The sequence below is a fragment of the Phyllosticta citriasiana genome (assembly GCF_038021145.1).
Source record: "Phyllosticta citriasiana strain CBS 120426 chromosome Unknown IWZ02scaffold_1, whole genome shotgun sequence".
In the NCBI taxonomy this organism is placed as follows: Eukaryota; Fungi; Ascomycota; class Dothideomycetes; order Botryosphaeriales; family Phyllostictaceae; genus Phyllosticta; species Phyllosticta citriasiana.
In genome coordinates, this window is record NW_027117278.1 from 340,194 (window position 1) to 358,394 (window position 18,201).

Below are 18,201 nucleotides of genomic sequence, written 5' to 3' on the forward strand. Positions count from 1 at the left end.
GCTAAGAGTCGAGACCTCTGCGTGAACCTCTCCACTGCAACAGCGATCCTCCGCCAGCCATGAAGTGCAAACTACAGGTCGGCAAGCCTCAGATCTCCCGCGGAGCTGCGTTGAGACATCCGGATGGTTGCCTCGTTGACTGGGACGTGGAAACAGATGTAGCACCAGACACAAGAAACAAATCGAGGTGGCTGTGCAGCGCGAGTTGCGGGCGACGATTGTGTCTTGACTGGTCATCGTCGTCGCTGGCGCTTTGTGGTGGCCCTGGCGCGAGCTGCTGCCCCCAGCCGTTAAGCGCCGCGCTGGTGGGCCACAAAATCCTGGACCAAGATCTAGACGTTGCTTCATCTGGGGATGCCAGATCTAGTGTGTCGTTGATTTTTGATTGGCTCCTCGAGCGTCTGTTGAAGATGGCCGTGAAACCCTCCCATGGCCGTTCAACACCAAAGCAGCAAGAATAGAAACAGTCTGTGCTGTCTGAACCTGTCTCTCAACAAAGGTAGGAGAATGGGTATAAGAGACGAGAAGGTCGGCATCAAGTCAAGATCCATCGAACCATCCACTTCACATCGCAGCAAACAGCCAGCTTTCCTTCTCCTGTTTCCTTGCTCTTTTTATCATCTCCTTCGTCGGTTTCTTTCTGCAAACGCTCCTTGAAGCTCCTTCAGCTAAAATCACTCCTTAATCTGCCGGCAGAGCCCGACTCTTAATTGCTTTGACAGCATTCCCTTTCCATTTTTCATCCTTTATTTTCATCATGCCTGTTCCCGCTTACGGAGCTGCTCCTTTGAGCAAGACCTTTGCCCTGGTCAGAATTTTGGAGGTTGTCAGCATGATCATCGTTGTCGGGATTGCTGCCAACTTTGTCAACGACATTGTCTCGAGTGGCATTGAGCCGCCAAAAGAAGTGGTGGGCACGCTCGTGGTGGTATGTCATGCTCTGACGAGAGACGTCAAATACTGACTGTGACAGACTTGCTTGGCGACTCTCTACTGCGCCGTCAGCATTGCCTTTTTCTGGTCCGAGGCCTACCTGGGTCTCTTTGTCATGGCAGGCCTCGACTTCCTCCTTCTGATTGCCTTTATCGTTGTTGCCGTGTGCCTCGGCAAGCCGATCTCATTTCTCAACTGCTATCGGCTCTCCAACGCGTCCAACTCGCAGACGGCTGCGTCGGCCTACACGTATGTGACGTCGATAGCGTCCAAGCTGAACGTCAGTGGTTCGCGCTTGAGCTTGGCATCATTTGCCGGAGCGACAAAGGCCAACTGCTTCGAAACCAAGGCCATATGGGGCCTGAGCATTGCGCTGTGGTACGTTGATCGAATCAGGGCGGGTATCAAAACTGACTCTGTGCAGCATTCTCTTCAGCACGTCGTGCATTCTCCTCCCCACGCTCTTCATGAAGAACAAAAAGGCAAATGCCGGCCCTCCCAAGGACGAGCCCTAGACGGATAGATATCTGCGGGGTTTGGGGAACTTCAGATGCCGAGAGTGTGTCAAACACGAAAGGAAACTTGCGGAAGTTGGTGTTCATAGACGCAAATGTGAAGGGAGAAAAAAAAAAAAAAAAGGAAAAGAGAAGGTTCATGTGAAGGTTGGAATCGTCTACAGATTGGGAGGTCGAGCATGGCGAGGCGTTGGTTTGGGCTTCATTACTTCGCTTTTTCCTCTCGCTTTCGGTTCGGTTTCCGTGTTGACAAGGGTTACCAGCGTTGTTTAATGTAATAGCAGGGACATTATTACAGGTTGGCGTTGGCTGTTGTTCACATTGAGTGGGTGGGTGGTGAAATATTTGATGGGCGACACAGCATACCTAGCTCGTTGCCTAAAGCAGCTAGGCCGGACAAGGAAATAGGCGGCTCTGGGTCTAGAAGAAGGCGGCGGCACCTCTGACCCTCAGCTATTACTCGACCACAATTACATACCTGTCCGTACTTATGACTATCGCATCGCATCGCATCGCATCGCATCTACCGGCTCCCTCTTCTTCTCCACTTCACCTTGTACAAAATCCTCTCTCTCCGTCCCTCGCCGTTCGCCCCAGGCCAGGCCCAATCACCCGCCCACGGAACAGGTCTAGAGCGAAACTCGCTACCCGCAACTCGTCCTGCGCCGTCAGCCCAACCACTGTAGCCATCACGCGCCCACCTGCTTTTTTTCCTATTTCCGTCTCGCAACACCTTCCGCTGCTGATTCTCATTATTAATTTTTTGCCCATTCCGTCCTTTATTCCGCCTCTTTTACCACCTCCAATTCTCTTTCACTCGCCTCCGTCCACCAGATTTGTCCCGTCCATCTCTGCCCTACTATTTAACCTCGACTGGCCACCGGACACAGTTTGAGAACAACTACGCACCACATCCCGAGCAGCGGCCATGTCGCTCGTCCACCGCTCGGGCTCAATCGAGCACATCGAATCCGGCTGGCGCAGTCGCTCCGTTTCGCCCGCCGGCAGCCATCGCCGGACGCTGAGCTTCAACCCCGTCGACGGTGGCGCTTGGAGCCAGCCGGCCCACGAGGAGCTTGTCCCCGCATTCGAAGTGAGTGGGACCAAAAGAGCATGTGAGTACCATTTGTCCCACGAGAACGCTTGCCGCTGTTTTGCAACAGGCAAATGTTGGCGAGGAGGAGCGATTGGGGCTACAGACGGCCTGGCGCGATTTGCATGACCGTGTCGAGACGTCGCCCGTGGCGGCGGCATGCGGTGGGGAACGAACGCGTACGGGCTGGCGGAGCTGCTGGCACATGACGGAGAGGGCGCTCTGGCGCCGACTTGGACGTGGTAGCGCATACTGACGGCGTTTGATGTGTTTAGTGCAGGTCGTGGCCGCCATCGTGTATTGCCTTTTTGCAGCAGGCATTGTCTTTGGGTATGCGGCGCTCAAGCCCGTGCTTATAGAAGAGGGCGTGTACAGAGATCGTTGTACGCAGGACGAACTGGAGAACGGCGCACACGTGTGCTACGAGCAGGAGCTGAGGTACGTTGACTGCCTCCTTGACGATTTCTTTACTAAGCTGTTCCAGACTCAACTTCATGTTCACCGTAGCTGCCGTATCTACCAACGTCTGTGCCTTGCCAGTCGGCGCGGTCCTCGATCGGTTTGGCCCGCGAGTTTGCGGCATCATTGGGGTCTTTTTTCTCACAATTGGCGCTCTCTTCTTTGCATTGGCAGCAGACGCGTCGTTTGACGGCTATATACCCGGCTATCTTTTCCTCGCCCTCGGTGGTCCTTTTGTGTTCATTTCGTCCTTCCAGTTGAGCAACACATTTCCCAAGTACTCGGGTCTGATACTGGCCCTGCTAACGGGAGCATTCGATACCTCGTCCGCCCTCTTTCTGGTTTACAGATTGATTTACCAGGCCAGCCAGGGCTCCTTCACCCCGAAGAAGTTCTTTCTTGTGTACCTCGTTATACCCGTCTACATCCTCATCATACAACTCACTCTGATGCCGCGCCACTCGTACGAGACCGTTGGCGAGCTCATCACCCGCAGCGGCGACGCAGCAACCGACTACCACGACTCGGATGAAGACATTTCGGACCCAGAAACGGTCGAAAATCTGCGCGTCGCCCGGCGCCGGCGCCGCGAAAGCGTCGCTTCCGAAGTCACGGCCCTCTTGGGCAACAAGGATGCTGTGGCTGCACAGACGGAGACGGAAGAAAAGCAAAAGGAGGCCAGCGGTGTCTGGGGAGCACTTCATGGCCGAAGCGCCGCGCAGCAGATCAAGTCTCCATGGTTCGTTCTCATAACGCTCTTTACCGTCATTCAAATGACGCGCATCAATTACTTTGTGGCAACGGTGCGAGCGCAGTACGAGTACCTGCTGGGCGACTGGGACGCGGCAGTACAAGTCAACACATTCTTCGACATTGCGCTTCCCTTGGGCGGCGTCCTCAGTGTGCCCTTCATTGGACTTGTCCTGGACAACACTAGCACGCCGTTTGTGCTCAGTCTGCTTGTCGTTTTTGCCACGACCATCGGTGTTTTGGGCGTCATTCCGCAAATGTGGGCCGCCTACGCCAACATTTGCCTTTTTGTGCTGTACCGGCCTTTTTACTACACCTGCGTCTCGTAAGCTGCCCCTCTCCCTCACCATGACCAACCAAGAACTAACCCGCCACAGCGACTACGCCGCCAAAGTCTTTGGTTTCGCCACCTTTGGCAAGGTCTACGGCCTCATAATCTGCCTCGCCGGCCTCCTCAACTTTGCGCAGTCGGGCCTCGACGCGCTGACGCACCGCGCCTTTGACGGGAACCCGATCCCGATCAACGTGCTTCTGACGGCGTTGGCGGCCGCCGTCGGCACGGCCCTCGCGCTCTTCGTCTGGCGTCGCAGCGGCAAGCTGGAGCGCGAGCGCATCGAAGAAGAGGCCGAGGAAGCCCGCGAGTGGCTGATGCCCGGCGCCGACGGCGGACGCGTTAGGAGCGCTGTTGGCGGGAGGGGCCTCGCGAATGCGGGGACGGGCGCGGAGGTCCGGCAGGCGGATCTGGTGGGGAGGATCGATTACGGGGCTGTTGGCAGCGTTGCCGTGGCGAGTCCGACGAGCTCGACGCCGTGATTGGGACGGACCTGTGAAAAGATGGTGGCAGTGGTATATACGGGATAAATAATCACGTCTTTTGTACCTGCGCCCTGCATCTCTTCTCGTCCTCGACTCTTCTCTTTCATCCCTACAACCTCATTCTACTCGCGTTAGGTTTCTTCGTCGACTGCGTTGGTTGCAAACACGCCAGCAGCATTCTTCCCAAATGACGAATCCAGCGCGCAAGCAACGCCATTTAGCGCCTTTGCTTCAATTGAGCAATCAGGCGTCCAGACACTCGGCATGGCAAGCAAGATCAGTCGCCTCGACGCGCAGTCTCTGGATCAGCGAGATAGACAAGTTTGTCCATAGTTTCGTGTCGTCGGCGTTGCAATATTTGAAAGAATCCGCCATGCACATATTCGGAAGATTTGGAATACTCGCACTTGCATGCCAAAAAATCAGATGCCAACCAAAAAGCTGCATGGGTGGATCAAGTAAAAAGCCTCGCTCGCCCTCGCAGGTTGGTTTGAAGGGACTCGACAGACGCCACGACAGAGCATAACATATGCACAAATGAGAAAGAAAAATTTGGAATTTGAGAATTGCACTCACTCAGGGCGCAGGCATGCATGCATGCACCGAATCATTCACAACTGGCGCCAGCGGGCGGCACGATGCCCCGCACCACATCTGACATCATCGCGGGGCAGCTGGCTGGCTCCATCCAATCCAACCAACCTGCCGTTCCCCCTCGCACACAGCAAAAGGATTTGAAAAAGCGACATCGGGGAGAGCGAGCGTCTTTCGATTGGGAGCAAGTCTGTGCTGATTTGCGTGGCTGTTTCTGCAACGGAGAGTCAGGAAGGCAGGAGAGCGCCGGGAGCTGCTGCTAAAGGTGTTTATTGGTGGTGTGTGTCGATGAGAGAGAGAAAGGGAACTCCTGCGTTGTCTACTTACCCACCTAACAAAGCAGCGTTGGCCTTTTGCCCTCGACACAGAGTCCTTGTCTTGCTCTCTTATCTTTCTTGCTCCAACGATTGAGAGGCTGGAATTGAAAGCTTTGCGGTCAATCAATCTGATTCGCGTCTCGTCTGCGTCGCCGCAGTATATTTGATTGATTGACTGACTAATTCAACTGCCGCGTTCCATCCCTCCCTCCCTCCCTCCCTCCATCCATCCCATCCCGTGCAGCAGACTCGACCGCTGCGTCGGGGTACCTTACCTACATGCAAAGTCTACGGACCGCGCAGCAGCCAACACACCCCATCCTCATAGATATTAATGCGAGGAGACACGCCCTCTTCTACCTCTTCCTCCACTCACGAAGACCGCCTCCATCGCCTCTGCCATCATGACGACGTATCACGGCCAGTGCGCCTGCGGGCAGACGCAGTGGCATGTCAAGCTCGAGCCGGACCAAGCGAAGCACATCGTCTGGTGCGTCGCCATGTCCTTCCTTCTCCCCTCCCACTCCTCCTCATCCAAAGGCAAACCCGCTAACCCCAACCGCAGCCACTGCAACACCTGCAAATCCCTGTCGGGCAGCACCTACACCCTAAACCAAATAATCCCGCGCGCGGCCCTCGCTTTCAGCGCCGGCGGCGACGCGCTGAAGAAATACACGTATGCGGGCGAGAGCGGTAGCGCCGTGCACTGCTATTACTGTCCTAATTGCACCTCGCACCCCTTCCATCACCAGACGGTTATGGGCGATGACAAGGTTGTGCTCAGGACGGTGTTGCTTGAGGGAGGGGACGGGTTTGAACCCGGGGCTGAGATCTTTGGGAAGGTGAGGTGGGGGTGGGTGAAGCAGGTTGCCGAGACTTTTGAGACGTTGCCGCCGGAGTGAGTAGGAAAGGCGTCGGTGAATGGTGTTGGTGATGATGGTGATAGGTCGAATGATGACGAGGCTAGTGGTGGTGGTAGGTCCGGTCGGGCAATTGATGTCTTTTCCAACAACTTGAACACATTTTGCTTTCTCCTCTGTACAAAATTTGCGTGAATTCTGTTGTGTCTTGATGTCTTTCCCTCAACAACCCCCAGTTCGCCTCCTCAATACAGACTGAACATATGCCTTAGTTCCTCACCTCGACCAGTAAATCCCACCCCCACCCCCCAAGCTAGCTTCTCCATCTTCTTACAACTGACTCTCCCCCTCCGGCCGACTCAACGGCTTCAACTTCCTGTCAAAATGCGTCGGACACTCATAGCCGCCAGGGTTCTTATCCAAGTACAACTGGTGATACTCTTCAGCGCCCCACCACTTACCGGCCGGCACAATATCCGTGACGATCTTGCCATTCCACCACTCGGCATTGGCGCGGGCGGTGACGTCGCGCGCGACGGCCTCCTGCTCCGGGGTGTGGAAGAAGATGGCGCTGCGGTACTGCGGGCCCGTGTCGGGGCCCTGGGAGTTTAGCGTCGTGGGGTCGTGGATGCGGTAGAAGTATTCGAGGAGCGTGCGGTAGGAGAGGGCGGTCGGGTCGAAGGTTATTTGGAGGGCTTCGGCATCTGTCAAACCGCCCGAAAAAGAAATATGTGTATTAGCAAAAACAATAACCAAAGATCGCAAGTACCACCACTCAGAAGGAGTAGCGAGGGACATGTGTAGGAAGAGAAACGTACGACCCGTCCGCCCGCCACACACGGCGCGATAACTCGGGTGCTCGGTATCACCTCCCGTGTACCCGACCTTCGCATCCAGCAACCCCTTCCCCTTGAACGTGTGTCGGTACTTGTGTTCGACGCCCCAAAAGCAGCCCGCGGCCACAGTCGCGATTTCATATTTCGTGCCTGCGGCGGCATCAGCGCCGCTGCTGCCGCCGTTCTCGACGACGCGCAGTGAGGCGCCGGTGGTGGAGAAGGGCCGCATGAGCCGCGAGAAGAGGGACGATGCCATGACGCTTGTTGCTGCGGTTGTGGTTGTGGTTTGTGTTGTGGGACTATTGGTGGTGGCGAGGTAGACGGCCAAGGCGAGGAATAAAAGGGCGGAGAGAGAGCGAGACCGGAGGAGGCGAGGAAAGATCTAGACTTGTTCGAAGAAGGCGTCGTCGTCGTCGTCGTCGTGAGATGGATTCCTGGGAGAGTTCGGAGTCGTCGGCGGATACACAAGGGCAGTACCAAGTGGCGATAAAACTGGAGCGGGTAGCGTTCGAGACGTCCAGGCGTTTGATCCGTGTGCCGCTTGATTTCGTCAATGGACTATAGATCAGCTTCCAACGCAGAGATTCCACAGATTTTGGTGGAAAAGTGCACTGACTCAGCTCCATCAATTGCACCACCATTCTGCTTTCGAATTGCCGTGTTGCGCCGATGGCGTCATGGATCTCCCGGCTGCACTGCCCTCATCCCAGAAAGGGACATGGACCTCACCAGCGCCAGAATCGGGAATAGCCCGAGTACCTGTAGCGCGTGTCGACCCCGCATCTGACAAATCCCCGCTCTTGTGTTGCCCGCTGCCATCGCTGTAGGCGTCGGACGAATTGGCTGCTATGTGGCTGCGGTATCTGATCAGGGAAGTATGCATTTACGACTACTCGTCATGCTCTGCAGTGGTTGCATCCAAGAAGCTGTCGTTACTGTAGCTGAGCTTTGGGAGCTTTCAGTCATTGCCACTGTTGTGCTTGAAGTGTGCCATTCACCAGGGCGGATAGATCGACTTGGCACAATAGAATCAACTACTTTCATCCTTCATTCTCACTGTCTCCCGACACTTTGCTCTGCCCTCGCCAACCACTCATCATCCCCATGCTCCATGAAACCGCCGTGGTAGTCTCGCATTAATCAGAAAAGCAGGAAAGAAAAGGGGGGCTCGCTGCTGAATCTCAGGGCATCGAAAAGAGAGCAAAGAGAAATGAGAAAAGAGAGCGCCGTGTCCTTGCCTTGCCTAGCCGCATCACCATGTGATGAGAGCCCGCACTGGATTTGGAAGAGAAAAAGAGGAAAAGAAAAAGAAGAGCGGGGGTGTAAATCCTATCCTGTTTCCACCTTTGTTACTGCCCTTGTCCGCCGATCCGAAGGCTCCAAACATCGAAGCAGCAGTCGCTTCAGAGAATCATGATGATGGTGTGATCGTCTATCGCGAGTTGGTGGTGAAGGTTGAGTCGAGCAATGCCTTTGCAGGCCGCACTTTGGAAGAGAACAACAGCGAATCCTCTGTGGAGGGCATGTAGCTAGCCGGCCGCCAATCGGTCGCTGGATAGCTGGTTGATCCTCTTCTATCCAAGCGACAATGAAAAGCTACGGAGTGGAGTTGCAAAAGGAACGTCGAAACCAAGGCGTGGCCAATGTATTCAAGGCCCTGTCGCCGCAACTTGCTCTCGCAAGCTGCTAGGCTCCGGCTTTCGCTGCCGCCTGCCGAGGAGCGTCGCATTGTCGAGGCTCAATTCAAAGGGTCCCTTGCTGCGCACCTGGCGCTTTGCAGCGGCTGCGACGCTAGGAGAATGCTGCCCATATCCTCGCTGCTGGCCTGCACTGGTTGCCTGCTGCCGTGCTTGCGCCGCCGCGCTAAGCGATGTGTTTTTCATCTTTTGCTCCATCGAACTAACATCGGCAGCCTGGCTCTTGGGCAGCTTGGCGGGCAGGTCAGTGGCATTGGCGTTGTATGGTGCGCTTTGGCCATCTTCCTCTTCCTCGTACAGGTCTTCTTCGTCGAGAGCGTTGAGGCTATTCATGGGGTTGGCGCCGCGGTATCCTTGCTTGAAGTTCTTGCGGCGCTTGCCCTCTTCCTCTTGTCTATGCACAGCATAACTCACGTCAAAGACTTCGCGCAGGTTGACTGCACCAGGCGAGCGGAAGTCCATCCGCCGGCCGCCAGCGCTGGGAATGTCGTCTAGGTATGCGAGTTGGGCTGGGGGGATGTTTGATGCTACCGACGGCGGCTGCTTCTGGAGTGGCGTCGCTAGCGGGGGTGCATCGGCAGCAGCGTGCGTCTCTTCCTCAGACTCGCGGATCCAGGGATGGTTGAGGAATTGCTTGATATCATAGCGCTTTTCGGGATCCACGGTCAACAAGTGCGACACGAGATCCTGGGCCGACTTGGAAATGTCGTCCCACCAGGGCGATAGGAACGTGTACTGTCCCCGCGCGACCTTTTCGGTAAGAGTCTGGATGCTCTCGTCGTAAAAGGGAGGAAAGCCACACAGGAGCGTGTAAAGCACGCAGCCCAGGGCCCACATGTCGACGCTCTTGGAATAGCGCTCATCCTTGACGATCTCGGGAGCCGTGTAACCAACGGTGCCGCATGGCGTCATAGTTTGGCTGTCCCAGATGACCTTGGACAGGCCAAAGTCGGCGATTTTGATGGTGCCGATGCCGCCAGCACCAATACCCTTGACGAACTCGCCCTCGTCCACCTTGTCCTCCTCATCAGAGGCCTTGGGCTTGGGGTTCTTTGTGGGGATGAAGGGTGCTGGGTAAAACAGAAGGTTCTCAGGCTTGATGTCACTGGAGGCATGACGTCAGTAATGTGATGGTGGGGGCGAGCCAAGGGACAAAGCAGGGAGCATGACGAACCGATGGACGACTCCGGCCTCCTCGTGCAGATACTCTAGAGCCTTTGCAACTTGGACGATGACGTGACGTGACAGATTTTCGCTAAAGTACGTGAGGCGCACTATCTGGTGGAAAAGCTCTCCGCCAGGGCACAATTCGAGGACAATGTAGTAGTATTGCCTGGATTCCGAAAAGTCGACGAGCTTGACAATGTTGGGATGGTCCAATTGCCGCATTATTTGGACCTCTTTGAGGATATTTGCTCTCTGCACGAAAGAGTCAGCCCATGTCAAAGGAAGATACATACGATTGGGAGGGGATGCGTGTCCTCAGCCGCCAGCACGCTCAAGTCAGTGGAATGCGCACCTCCACAGTCTTGGGGACCTTTTTGACATCCGGATGAAGGTGTTTGTCGCCCTAAGCCACCACCACGTTGGCACGAAGTTGCAAAGGGATGACGACAGAACGCGCAGCAAACACACCAACATTTGGACACACTGGCGACAAACAAAATGGACGGGCCACGAAACAAAGACGGCCACGTACCTGGTTCGCGTTCATCTCAAACTTTCTGACGACCTTGATGGCACACTCGGGGTATTGGCCTTGGCTGTCCTTTGCACGGTAGACGTTGCTGAAGGCGCCATCGCCCATTTTCTCGATCAATATCCATCGGTCGAGGCCGGGGTATCTTGGCATCTTGCCCTTGCTCTCGCGTTCCTCGGCGACGATGCGCTCAAGCACCGAAGGGTCGTAGGCAGCCTTCTTGTCTTTGGCGGCGGCTTGTGCCTTGTGATGATCTCCAGCGGCTCGTGCAGCAGCGTCACCTGCGCGAGCAGCGACATTCTGGTTGTTGACGGCAGCAGCCGAGTAATCTGCCTGAGGAACGTGCGCTTGTTGCAACGGTTTGTGGTCGGCGAAATTGGGATCGCTCACGGCATAGGCGTGGGTTTCGGGCTGGGCTGGTGCGTGGTTGCGCTGCTGCTGCTGGTGGTGGGCGTGAACGGGGGAGACGTTGGTCGTGGGCTCGCCGTGAGGCGAGTGGGCGGCGCGAGCCTGCTTCCCATGGCGGAGGAAGTTTTTGAAGTTCTGTATCGTGGCCATGTTCAGTGTCGAGGTAGAGGTGAAGGTGGAGGAGGAGTTGGAGAACAAAGCAGGCGCAACAGCGCGTCGGGCAGTGTGTGTAGAACGAAAGAAGATGGAGTGTGGTTGAGGCTTGGAGAGGGAATGCTTGTCGGGCGAATGGGAAGAGAAGAGGAGCGGAGATGAAGAGAAGTCGGGCGGTGGTGATGGAGAAGAGAGTGGACGGCGGCGGGGAGGGGGATGGGTGAAGGTAGGTAGGCAGGCAGTGTCTTGAGAAAGGGTAGGTATGACGAGTGGGCGGAGGGCCTATGACATAGGTCTTCCAGGCAGGCAGGGCGCGCATTTCGGGTGGCAGCGAGCACCGTCTTGGTCTTGGTCTTGGTCTTCCTGGTCCGCACCCCTCCAGGTCGGCCGGGCACCCAAGACGTCTACCGCGTGGGCTGAAGCAGGATTATTCTCACCTCGATCATCGGCATGCTGTCTGTCTGTCTGTTTCTTCTGCTCCGTTTCACTGTCGTCGAGGCCAGTCGGTGAGAGCGGCAGAAGGTGGCGGGAGGCGGTGCAGGACGAGGGAAGACGACGGGAGCGCAGCACGCTGACGGAAGGCTGAAGGTAGAGGCAAGGGAAGGATGGTGTTGTTGATGCGGCTCTCTGGGGGCCTGGCAAGCATAAGAGGTGGGCGGGCAGGCGGGAGATGGGCACAAGTCATAAGTCATATCTACGTCTGGGTCAGGCCAGGAGGGAGCACTGGGTCATTGGGCATTGAGAGGGAGAGAGAGAGAAAGAGAGAGAGAGAGAGAGAGAGATACGAGCAGTGGTACCTGTATGCGCCACAGAGCGACGGCGCGGGCGGCCGACTGGCCAGAATACATGAAGCTATAATTTGATCCCATTTTCCATTTGCATCAAATCCCCAGACCAAGGCAGGACATGGACCTGCATGACGTAAGCCCATGCATCTCAACTCTCCCGTCAAGCACCAGACATATGCATCCATCTCGTCTCCAGGTCCCTGACGGGCAGAGAGATGATCAAACCTCAACTCAACGACCACCGCCGTGCCATCTTGCTCTTGCTCTTGCTCTTGCTCTCCATTCACGCCAGCTCCTCCGTCAACACCGCGCCACCTGCGCTCAAACACGTCACCGCATTCTTTGCTCTCCAAATCCCCCTTACCGCCCGTCGCCCGCCGTTTGTTCCAATCCTCACGCCCTATCCTCTTCGAGACCAGCCCGCACGCGGTGGCTGTTGGGCCTCATCTCGGTCCGATGCATGGTGGCATCATGAGGGTGACGGGAACATAGATGGCAGCCAAAGGGTCCTGTCGCTCGACTTTGCTGCCCGGGCATCCGATCCTCTGTCGTCAGACTGTTGGAATCGGCAAGGATCATCCACACCAAGCCAAATGTCACTGGTTCTCTTTGCCTCGCCTCAGTCCTGCTCCCGCCAAGTTCGCGACGACCTGAACTGGTGACGTGAGACTTGACGTCCGGCTCAGCTCTGTACCGGTCCGGCACGCTTGCTCTGCCATGCTATTCCTGATCTCCGTCACTACGTCAACTCGCTACCCTCCACGGCCAATGGCTGTCCACACCCAAGGCGTGCCGCAATGCTGTGCACAATTCTCTCGCCTCTGCTATTAGTTTTCCCCTTCTCGTGGCGCCTGCACATTGACTCAAGCCGTTCCAAGTGCCTGGCCAAAACATCAAGAGGCATGTGCCAACGACCCGACGCAACCGGACATGCGCGACATGGGCCGTGCTTGTGGATTTTTTCCGCCAGGCGTCAATCCGCAAAGCGCGAGCGCCGGCGCTCAAAACAACGGCCCTGCCATCGGCCTGGAGGCGAAAAGCGCACTAGCGCGAGCCCGGCGCCGGGAACTACACAGCAAGCGTGGGCCACCTGCTGCAAGATTGCATGTTTGAGCGGCAGAGATGATCCCAGGAGCACCAACCTTGCCGCGCTGAGCCTTCGCTGCTGTGAACGGGTGCGTGGAGGAAGAAACAAGAACGCCAGTTTTTCTCCCGCCCGCCTGTGGCCACTCAAAAGCTCAAAGCTCAAATAATTTTGCTTACCAACAACCCAGCCTGCCGGGGTTCGGCTGTCCTGGAGCTAAGGCCACCACGCGAAGCTGCATGTGGAGCCGCACAAAGCCCACAACCCTTCTCCACCCCCACCGTTGGACCCTCCTCAAGTCCAAACCCCAGTTTGTAGTCATTAGAAATTTCCGTGCGCTCCGACCCCATTGACACGCCCTTCTTTACAGCCAGGCCACCAACGGCCAAGGCAGATCAAGAAGCAAAGCGCATTCGATCTCGTCCATTCGGGTGTCCGAACTCTGGATTTCGACTGAGAGAACGGTATACATGAAACGACGTGTTTGGCCTCTTGCAGATGACCCCGCTGACGAGATGGTGCGGTCGACATGGCCACAGCCAAGAGCGCGGTCGACAGATGCTCTGCCCTAGGTCCCTCGACTGTGTCAGACACGACTAATCAACCCTGTCAAAACGAGAGTCGGGCTTGCGGTCGACGTCAAAGCACCATCTTTTTCTATATCGCAATTCTAAAGAACCACCCTACTCTACAGCGTAAATCCAAAGCAACATCTTTACTTCTTCACAATGTACACACAGACTGTAAGTTCATCAGACCAACTTTCCATCTATTCAATTAAAGCCCTCAATGTCCGTCCAAGTCGTGATAACTACTAGTCTCACAACAGCAAACTCACTCGCCAAAACGCAACACATCTATCCACCGCTCAAGCGGCCCAACTCCTTTCTCTTGGCCTGACGGCTTCTCCGATCCATGTCTACTGTCAAAGAAACTGTAAAAGCATCCCATACACAAGAATCTCCACTGACTAAAGCATCGCGGATCCACGCCATTCTTCACGTGCACAGTCCTGACGAAATTTCTCTACGCTTGACGCTAAATCTTTCTCACTTCTGTGAGCAAACCGTGTATGGCCATGGCGGGCACGGTGGCTTGGACTGGCGCCTACCAAGCATGTGTACCGACCTGGCTACGTGTAGGAAGAGCAGCGAGAGGGCAAGGCATACAGGGATAGGGATCCGATATCGATGCCTTGGAACATGACCGACTTAACGCCCGCTTCAATCGTGTAGTTTTCATTGTAGATAGATAAATAGCCTACGACCATGCAATTGCTTCATGTTCTCTTCAACGCTTTCACCGCTTTAGTGCACAATGCTCCTATACTCGCCCCTGCGCCCCGTCGCGCGCTCCTGTCTACGCCGCTTAACCTCATCCTGAATACCTCTGTCCTCCAGCTCCTCACGAATCTCAGCATCGACCTCCTGCTTCGCGCGGAGCACGGTGCCGAGCTGGGGGTATCGCGCCATGGAGACGACGGGATGATGCATGACGCAACGGAGCTGGTCCTCACAGCGGGCGGCGCAATTCTCGAGATCGCGGCGCTCGTACGTCTTGGGGTGGGAGAGGCGCTTGATGTTGAGCTCCGGGTAGAGCAGGCCGGTGCCGTGCGCGGGGCCCTCAAACGCCTGCCGGTACGGGATGTAGCTGGGCAGCTCGTCGTGCAGCGTCGCGCCGACGCAGAGCGCCGTCTCGTGGCACCAGGTGCGCGCCACGTTGCGCGGCGTGTAGCCGCCGCCGCCCAGGATCAGAATCGGCAGGTTGTGCGATTTGACGAACTCGACGCATTTGCCGTGCGCTTTGATGTTGAGGTTGAATTTGCCGAGACGGTCGCCGCCGAGCGAGTCGGCGCCGCATTGTAGGACGATGACTTGCGGTTTGTAGATTTCGATTGTTCGCCCTGTTATGCGTCGGAAGAGCCATTCGTAGTCTTTGTCGTCGATGCCGTCTTCCAGCGGGACGTTGAGCGAGAAGTAGGCGCCGGGCTCGGTGTAACCCTTGGGTCCTGTGTCGTCGGGTCCGCCTGTGCCGGGGAAGAACTCGCCGTACTTGTGGTAGGAGAGCGTCATGACGCGGTCTGTGTTGAAGAAGGCGGCCTCGACGCCGTCGCCGTGGTGCACGTCAATGTCAATGTACAATACGCGTACATACTTTTCCAACAGGTGCTGAATAGCCAGCACGATGTCGTTGACGTAGCAGAATCCCGATGCCTGTCGCTTCTTGGCGTGGTGTAGGCCTCCAGACCACGATATTGCAATGTCGGACTGCCCCGAGGACAGCGAGTGCGCCGCCTCGAGCGTCGCGCCTGTGCACAGAGTCACGTAGTCCCAGATGCCGTCGAAGATGGGGCAGTCGTTGAATTCATCGGTGAAGACATAGCGGTTCAGCTCCTCGCGATGCCGCTTCTGTATGTCTGCTGGCGACTTGATGTAGCGCAAAAAGTTGAGGTAGTCGTTGTCGTGGAACCGCGCCAGCTCGGACATGGACGCTGGTAGCGACTCATTCAGGTCCATGGCGTAATGTAGACCGTACCCGAACACCAGTTGCTTCGTCAGTTGCAGCCGCCACGGCTTCATCGGGTGTTTGCTGCCAAAGTGATGCTGCTCCACCTCCGGATTGTAGTGGAATGACACGGTGTACCCCTGCGGCCGCTCAATCCCGTTTTCCTCGGCCTCCATCTGGTGCACGCGCTCCTTGTCGGCCGCGCTGAGCTTCTTGTAACTGAGATACTCGACGCTCGTTGTGAGCGGCGATGGGTCTGGCGCTACCCATGCTTGCACGATTTCGTTGTTAAATGCCATCTCGAGGGGGCTGGGCGGACTCCGCCCTCGCGCTCTCTCTGCGCCGAGAAGTTGCGCGAGACTGAGGCAGCGCAGGTTCAAAAATATAGAGTTTCAAAGCCTTGCGAATGATTCCTTGCTCTTTCTTGGTACAGCAGGTGATGGATTTTGTGCTGACAGCTGGCCTGTGAAACTGATGGGTGTCTACTATGACAGCTTTGAATTTCTTGGTTTCGGTGTTGGCCTGAAGGGGCAACGTGTGAGAGGTTGGGCTACTGGAAGAGATGAAGTTTGGCAAGTGAAGTCTGGTAGGTGCAACACGCCAGCCAGGAACCGATCTGGGGGATCGTTCGGAGATGGAGACGAGATTGACGGCGGGCGCTAAGCCCAACTTGGATGCGGCTATCTTCCGCTCACCGGATTTAGACCACTCACGTGATGAAGCCTTCCTGTCCCAAACGTCGCGACGATCAGAATTCCGAACCGCTCGCAACTCATTTCCACCAGCCTGATCACTGACACGCTAACGCTTCTACTTTTCAGTAGACTCTATTCGTCCTCTTTGGCTCGTACTGGAAGTGTTGGTTTTGCTCTAAATTTTCTTCTGTTTTCCCGCCGTCGCTACAGACGTCTTGCCATCCATCAAGTGGTTGCGCTTTCTCATCGCATCTTCGTCGTCGCGTCATCAGCCTCTATCTCTCCTCTGACTTTATTCTCTGATCGGCTCATCGCGCCGCTCTCTTCGCACCTTCGGGAGCTCGTCCCTCCCTTAAGTATCAGCCACCAAATCTCTCACCATGGCCCTCACCGACGATCCAGCCTCCGTGCTCGAGATGTTTATTCATGATGGTACGTCACTCGTCCAAAACTCACGCCTCTTTACTGACATTCCCAAGTTGCGAATTTGCCTGCGGAAGTGACCCACTTGTATGAAGAGATGCAAGCCAAAGAGCACCAGATTCAGGCTTGCTCCAACATAATCGAACGCCACGACGGCAGCCTCCAGAAATTTGTCAAGCTCAACTCAAGCTTGATGAAGAACCCTAAAGAGGAGGCATACAGCAAAATAATCCTCCAAAACTACGACAAGGCACAGTTGCTACAAGAAGAGAAATGTGCACTGGCCGAAAAGGCTGCTTCACTTGTAGGTTTCGTGGTTTTGTCATAGAGCTGTGTTACTGACGCGGCGCAGCTGGACCGCCACGTAAAGCGTCTGGACATCAAAATCAAGGACCTGACAACAGATGGCTCAATAGCGCATGACCCTCAGCTCCCCTCTTTGCTGCGTGATTCTCCAGGAAATCTCGTGCCTCCTGTGTCATCCAACGCAACAGGAGCCAACACTCCCATTCCTTCCCTGTCCAACACCAAAGTATCGCAACCGCTCGCAGCCTTGACGATGCAGAGGTTGGCACATGTGACAGGCCAAGCACGAACTGTCGGCTCTCCTGGAGTCGGCGGCTCTGGGACAATACTTAACCAGGGCAACATGCCTCCTGGATCTAATTTGGCAGCTGCTCAAAACAGGCAACGAGAAATGTCAGTGAGCAGCGAGACCAAACGACGACGCCTACACCTTGGGTCCATTCCCTCAGCTATTTCCTCGCTCGCGCGCCAGTCTTCGATGGGTCCTGGAACGCCCAAGGTCGCAACGCCAGGTAGCCGTGCTGGAAGCGCCGGGCCACGTCCAACGAAGAAGACCAAGACGGTACTTCCTGGCAAGGCCAATCGTAAAAAGATTGGAAAGGCAGGCATCTCGAAGAAGTCGGCGCGCAGGCTCATGGGAAGCACGCGAGCATCGCCATCAACGACAGGCGACGACGAAAGCGTGCTCAGCGACGGTGATGGCTCAGACGAGGACGCGTCGGCGCTGGGCCACGACGGGGCAGCAGACGACGAGGGAGCCGACATGGAAGAAGACGCAGACGACACAGCGTACTGCATTTGCGAGCGCGTCAGCTTCGGCGACATGGTAGCATGCGACAACCCCAAGTGCGACATCCAATGGTTCCATTGGGAATGTGTGGGGCTGGCGCAGGAACCCAAGGGCGAGTGGCTGTGCCCCATCTGCGATCCCAACTCCAAGTACGACAAGAAGAAGAAAAAGATCCGGTAAGGCTGCGTCAGCAAGGTTACGATTGGAGAGCGAGACGCTGGCCATGATGCATGATTGGTGTTCGCTTAGGGGCGCTGGCAGCAGATGGCGCGCGACGACGACGACGGAGGGCTGGGATTGGCAATGCAGACGGAGGATTTGTAGACGTCAAATATTATACCCATGGCAAAGAGTCGAATTGAGCAGACGTTCTAGAAGCGGTGCCCGCGTATACGCGTTGGCGGAGATGTGCCTAGCGTCCGCAGAGATGGGCGCACCAAACGGTCAAAGAATGATTGCGACTGGGGACCCCTGGCCCCC

The 18,201-nt window shown here is 56.1% G+C and overlaps 7 protein-coding genes across 7 annotated transcripts; 4 read left to right on the forward strand and 3 right to left on the reverse strand.

Annotated features, from left to right (window-relative positions):
* Positions 1-757: 757 nt before the first annotated feature.
* On the forward strand, positions 758-1,448 carry IWZ02DRAFT_370082 (uncharacterized protein; the record flags this gene model as incomplete). The annotated part of the gene is made up of 3 exons (XM_066764482.1): positions 758-928; positions 974-1,311; positions 1,358-1,448. 3 exons carry the CDS (start codon positions 758-760, stop codon positions 1,446-1,448), a joined length of 600 nt encoding a protein of 199 aa, XP_066626769.1.
* A 928-nt stretch (positions 1,449-2,376) lies between these two features.
* Positions 2,377-4,563, forward strand: IWZ02DRAFT_369470 (major facilitator superfamily domain-containing protein; the record flags this gene model as incomplete). The annotated part of the gene is made up of 4 exons (XM_066764437.1): positions 2,377-2,563; positions 2,817-2,979; positions 3,026-4,075; positions 4,128-4,563. The coding sequence occupies 4 exons, from the start codon at positions 2,377-2,379 to the stop codon at positions 4,561-4,563; spliced, it is 1,836 nt and encodes a 611-aa protein (XP_066626770.1).
* A 1,318-nt stretch (positions 4,564-5,881) lies between these two features.
* IWZ02DRAFT_369623 (Mss4-like protein) lies at positions 5,882-6,379 on the forward strand (the record flags this gene model as incomplete). Its single annotated transcript, XM_066764447.1, has 2 exons — positions 5,882-5,967; positions 6,043-6,379. The coding sequence occupies 2 exons, from the start codon at positions 5,882-5,884 to the stop codon at positions 6,377-6,379; spliced, it is 423 nt and encodes a 140-aa protein (XP_066626771.1).
* A 288-nt stretch (positions 6,380-6,667) lies between these two features.
* IWZ02DRAFT_466831 (peptide methionine sulfoxide reductase MsrA) lies at positions 6,668-7,429 on the reverse strand (the record flags this gene model as incomplete). The annotated part of the gene is made up of 2 exons (XM_066768522.1): positions 6,668-7,041; positions 7,156-7,429. 2 exons carry the CDS (start codon positions 7,427-7,429, stop codon positions 6,668-6,670), a joined length of 648 nt encoding a protein of 215 aa, XP_066626772.1.
* A 1,333-nt stretch (positions 7,430-8,762) lies between these two features.
* Positions 8,763-11,259, reverse strand: IWZ02DRAFT_2483 (calcium/calmodulin-dependent protein kinase-like protein). The gene is made up of 4 exons (XM_066763146.1): positions 10,570-11,259; positions 10,390-10,440; positions 10,045-10,289; positions 8,763-9,975 (listed from the first exon to the last, which is right to left on the reverse strand). The coding sequence occupies exons 1-4, from the start codon at positions 11,125-11,127 to the stop codon at positions 8,823-8,825; spliced, it is 2,007 nt and encodes a 668-aa protein (XP_066626773.1). The 5' UTR covers positions 11,128-11,259; the 3' UTR covers positions 8,763-8,822.
* Positions 11,260-14,275: 3,016 nt separating this feature from the next.
* Positions 14,276-16,139, reverse strand: IWZ02DRAFT_411467 (histone deacetylase 3). The gene has a single exon (XM_066765721.1). The coding sequence runs from the start codon at positions 15,804-15,806 to the stop codon at positions 14,310-14,312; it is 1,497 nt and encodes a 498-aa protein (XP_066626774.1). The 5' UTR covers positions 15,807-16,139; the 3' UTR covers positions 14,276-14,309.
* Positions 16,140-16,257: 118 nt separating this feature from the next.
* On the forward strand, positions 16,258-18,090 carry IWZ02DRAFT_438354 (inhibitor of growth proteins N-terminal histone-binding-domain-containing protein). The gene is made up of 3 exons (XM_066766722.1): positions 16,258-16,634; positions 16,682-16,929; positions 16,978-18,090. The coding sequence occupies exons 1-3, from the start codon at positions 16,583-16,585 to the stop codon at positions 17,899-17,901; spliced, it is 1,224 nt and encodes a 407-aa protein (XP_066626775.1). The 5' UTR covers positions 16,258-16,582; the 3' UTR covers positions 17,902-18,090.
* The last annotated feature ends 111 nt before the right edge of the window (positions 18,091-18,201 follow it).

Excerpts from the sequence above, each read along its gene's own strand:
- IWZ02DRAFT_2483 (XM_066763146.1), bottom strand. The coding sequence starts at position 11,127 with ATGGCCACGATACAGAACTTCAAAAACTTCCTCCGCCATGGGAAGCAG. Across the intron at positions 10,441-10,569 it reads TTGAGATGAACGCGAACCAG|GGCGACAAACACCTTCATCC; the intron begins GTACGTGGCCGT and ends GTGGTGGCTTAG. Across the intron at positions 10,290-10,389 it reads AGGTCCCCAAGACTGTGGAG|AGAGCAAATATCCTCAAAGA; the intron begins GTGCGCATTCCA and ends TCTTTCGTGCAG.
- IWZ02DRAFT_411467 (XM_066765721.1), bottom strand. The coding sequence starts at position 15,806 with ATGGCATTTAACAACGAAATCGTGCAAGCATGGGTAGCGCCAGACCCA.
- IWZ02DRAFT_438354 (XM_066766722.1), top strand. The coding sequence starts at position 16,583 with ATGGCCCTCACCGACGATCCAGCCTCCGTGCTCGAGATGTTTATTCAT. Across the intron at positions 16,635-16,681 it reads CGAGATGTTTATTCATGATG|TTGCGAATTTGCCTGCGGAA; the intron begins GTACGTCACTCG and ends GACATTCCCAAG. Across the intron at positions 16,930-16,977 it reads CCGAAAAGGCTGCTTCACTT|CTGGACCGCCACGTAAAGCG; the intron begins GTAGGTTTCGTG and ends GACGCGGCGCAG.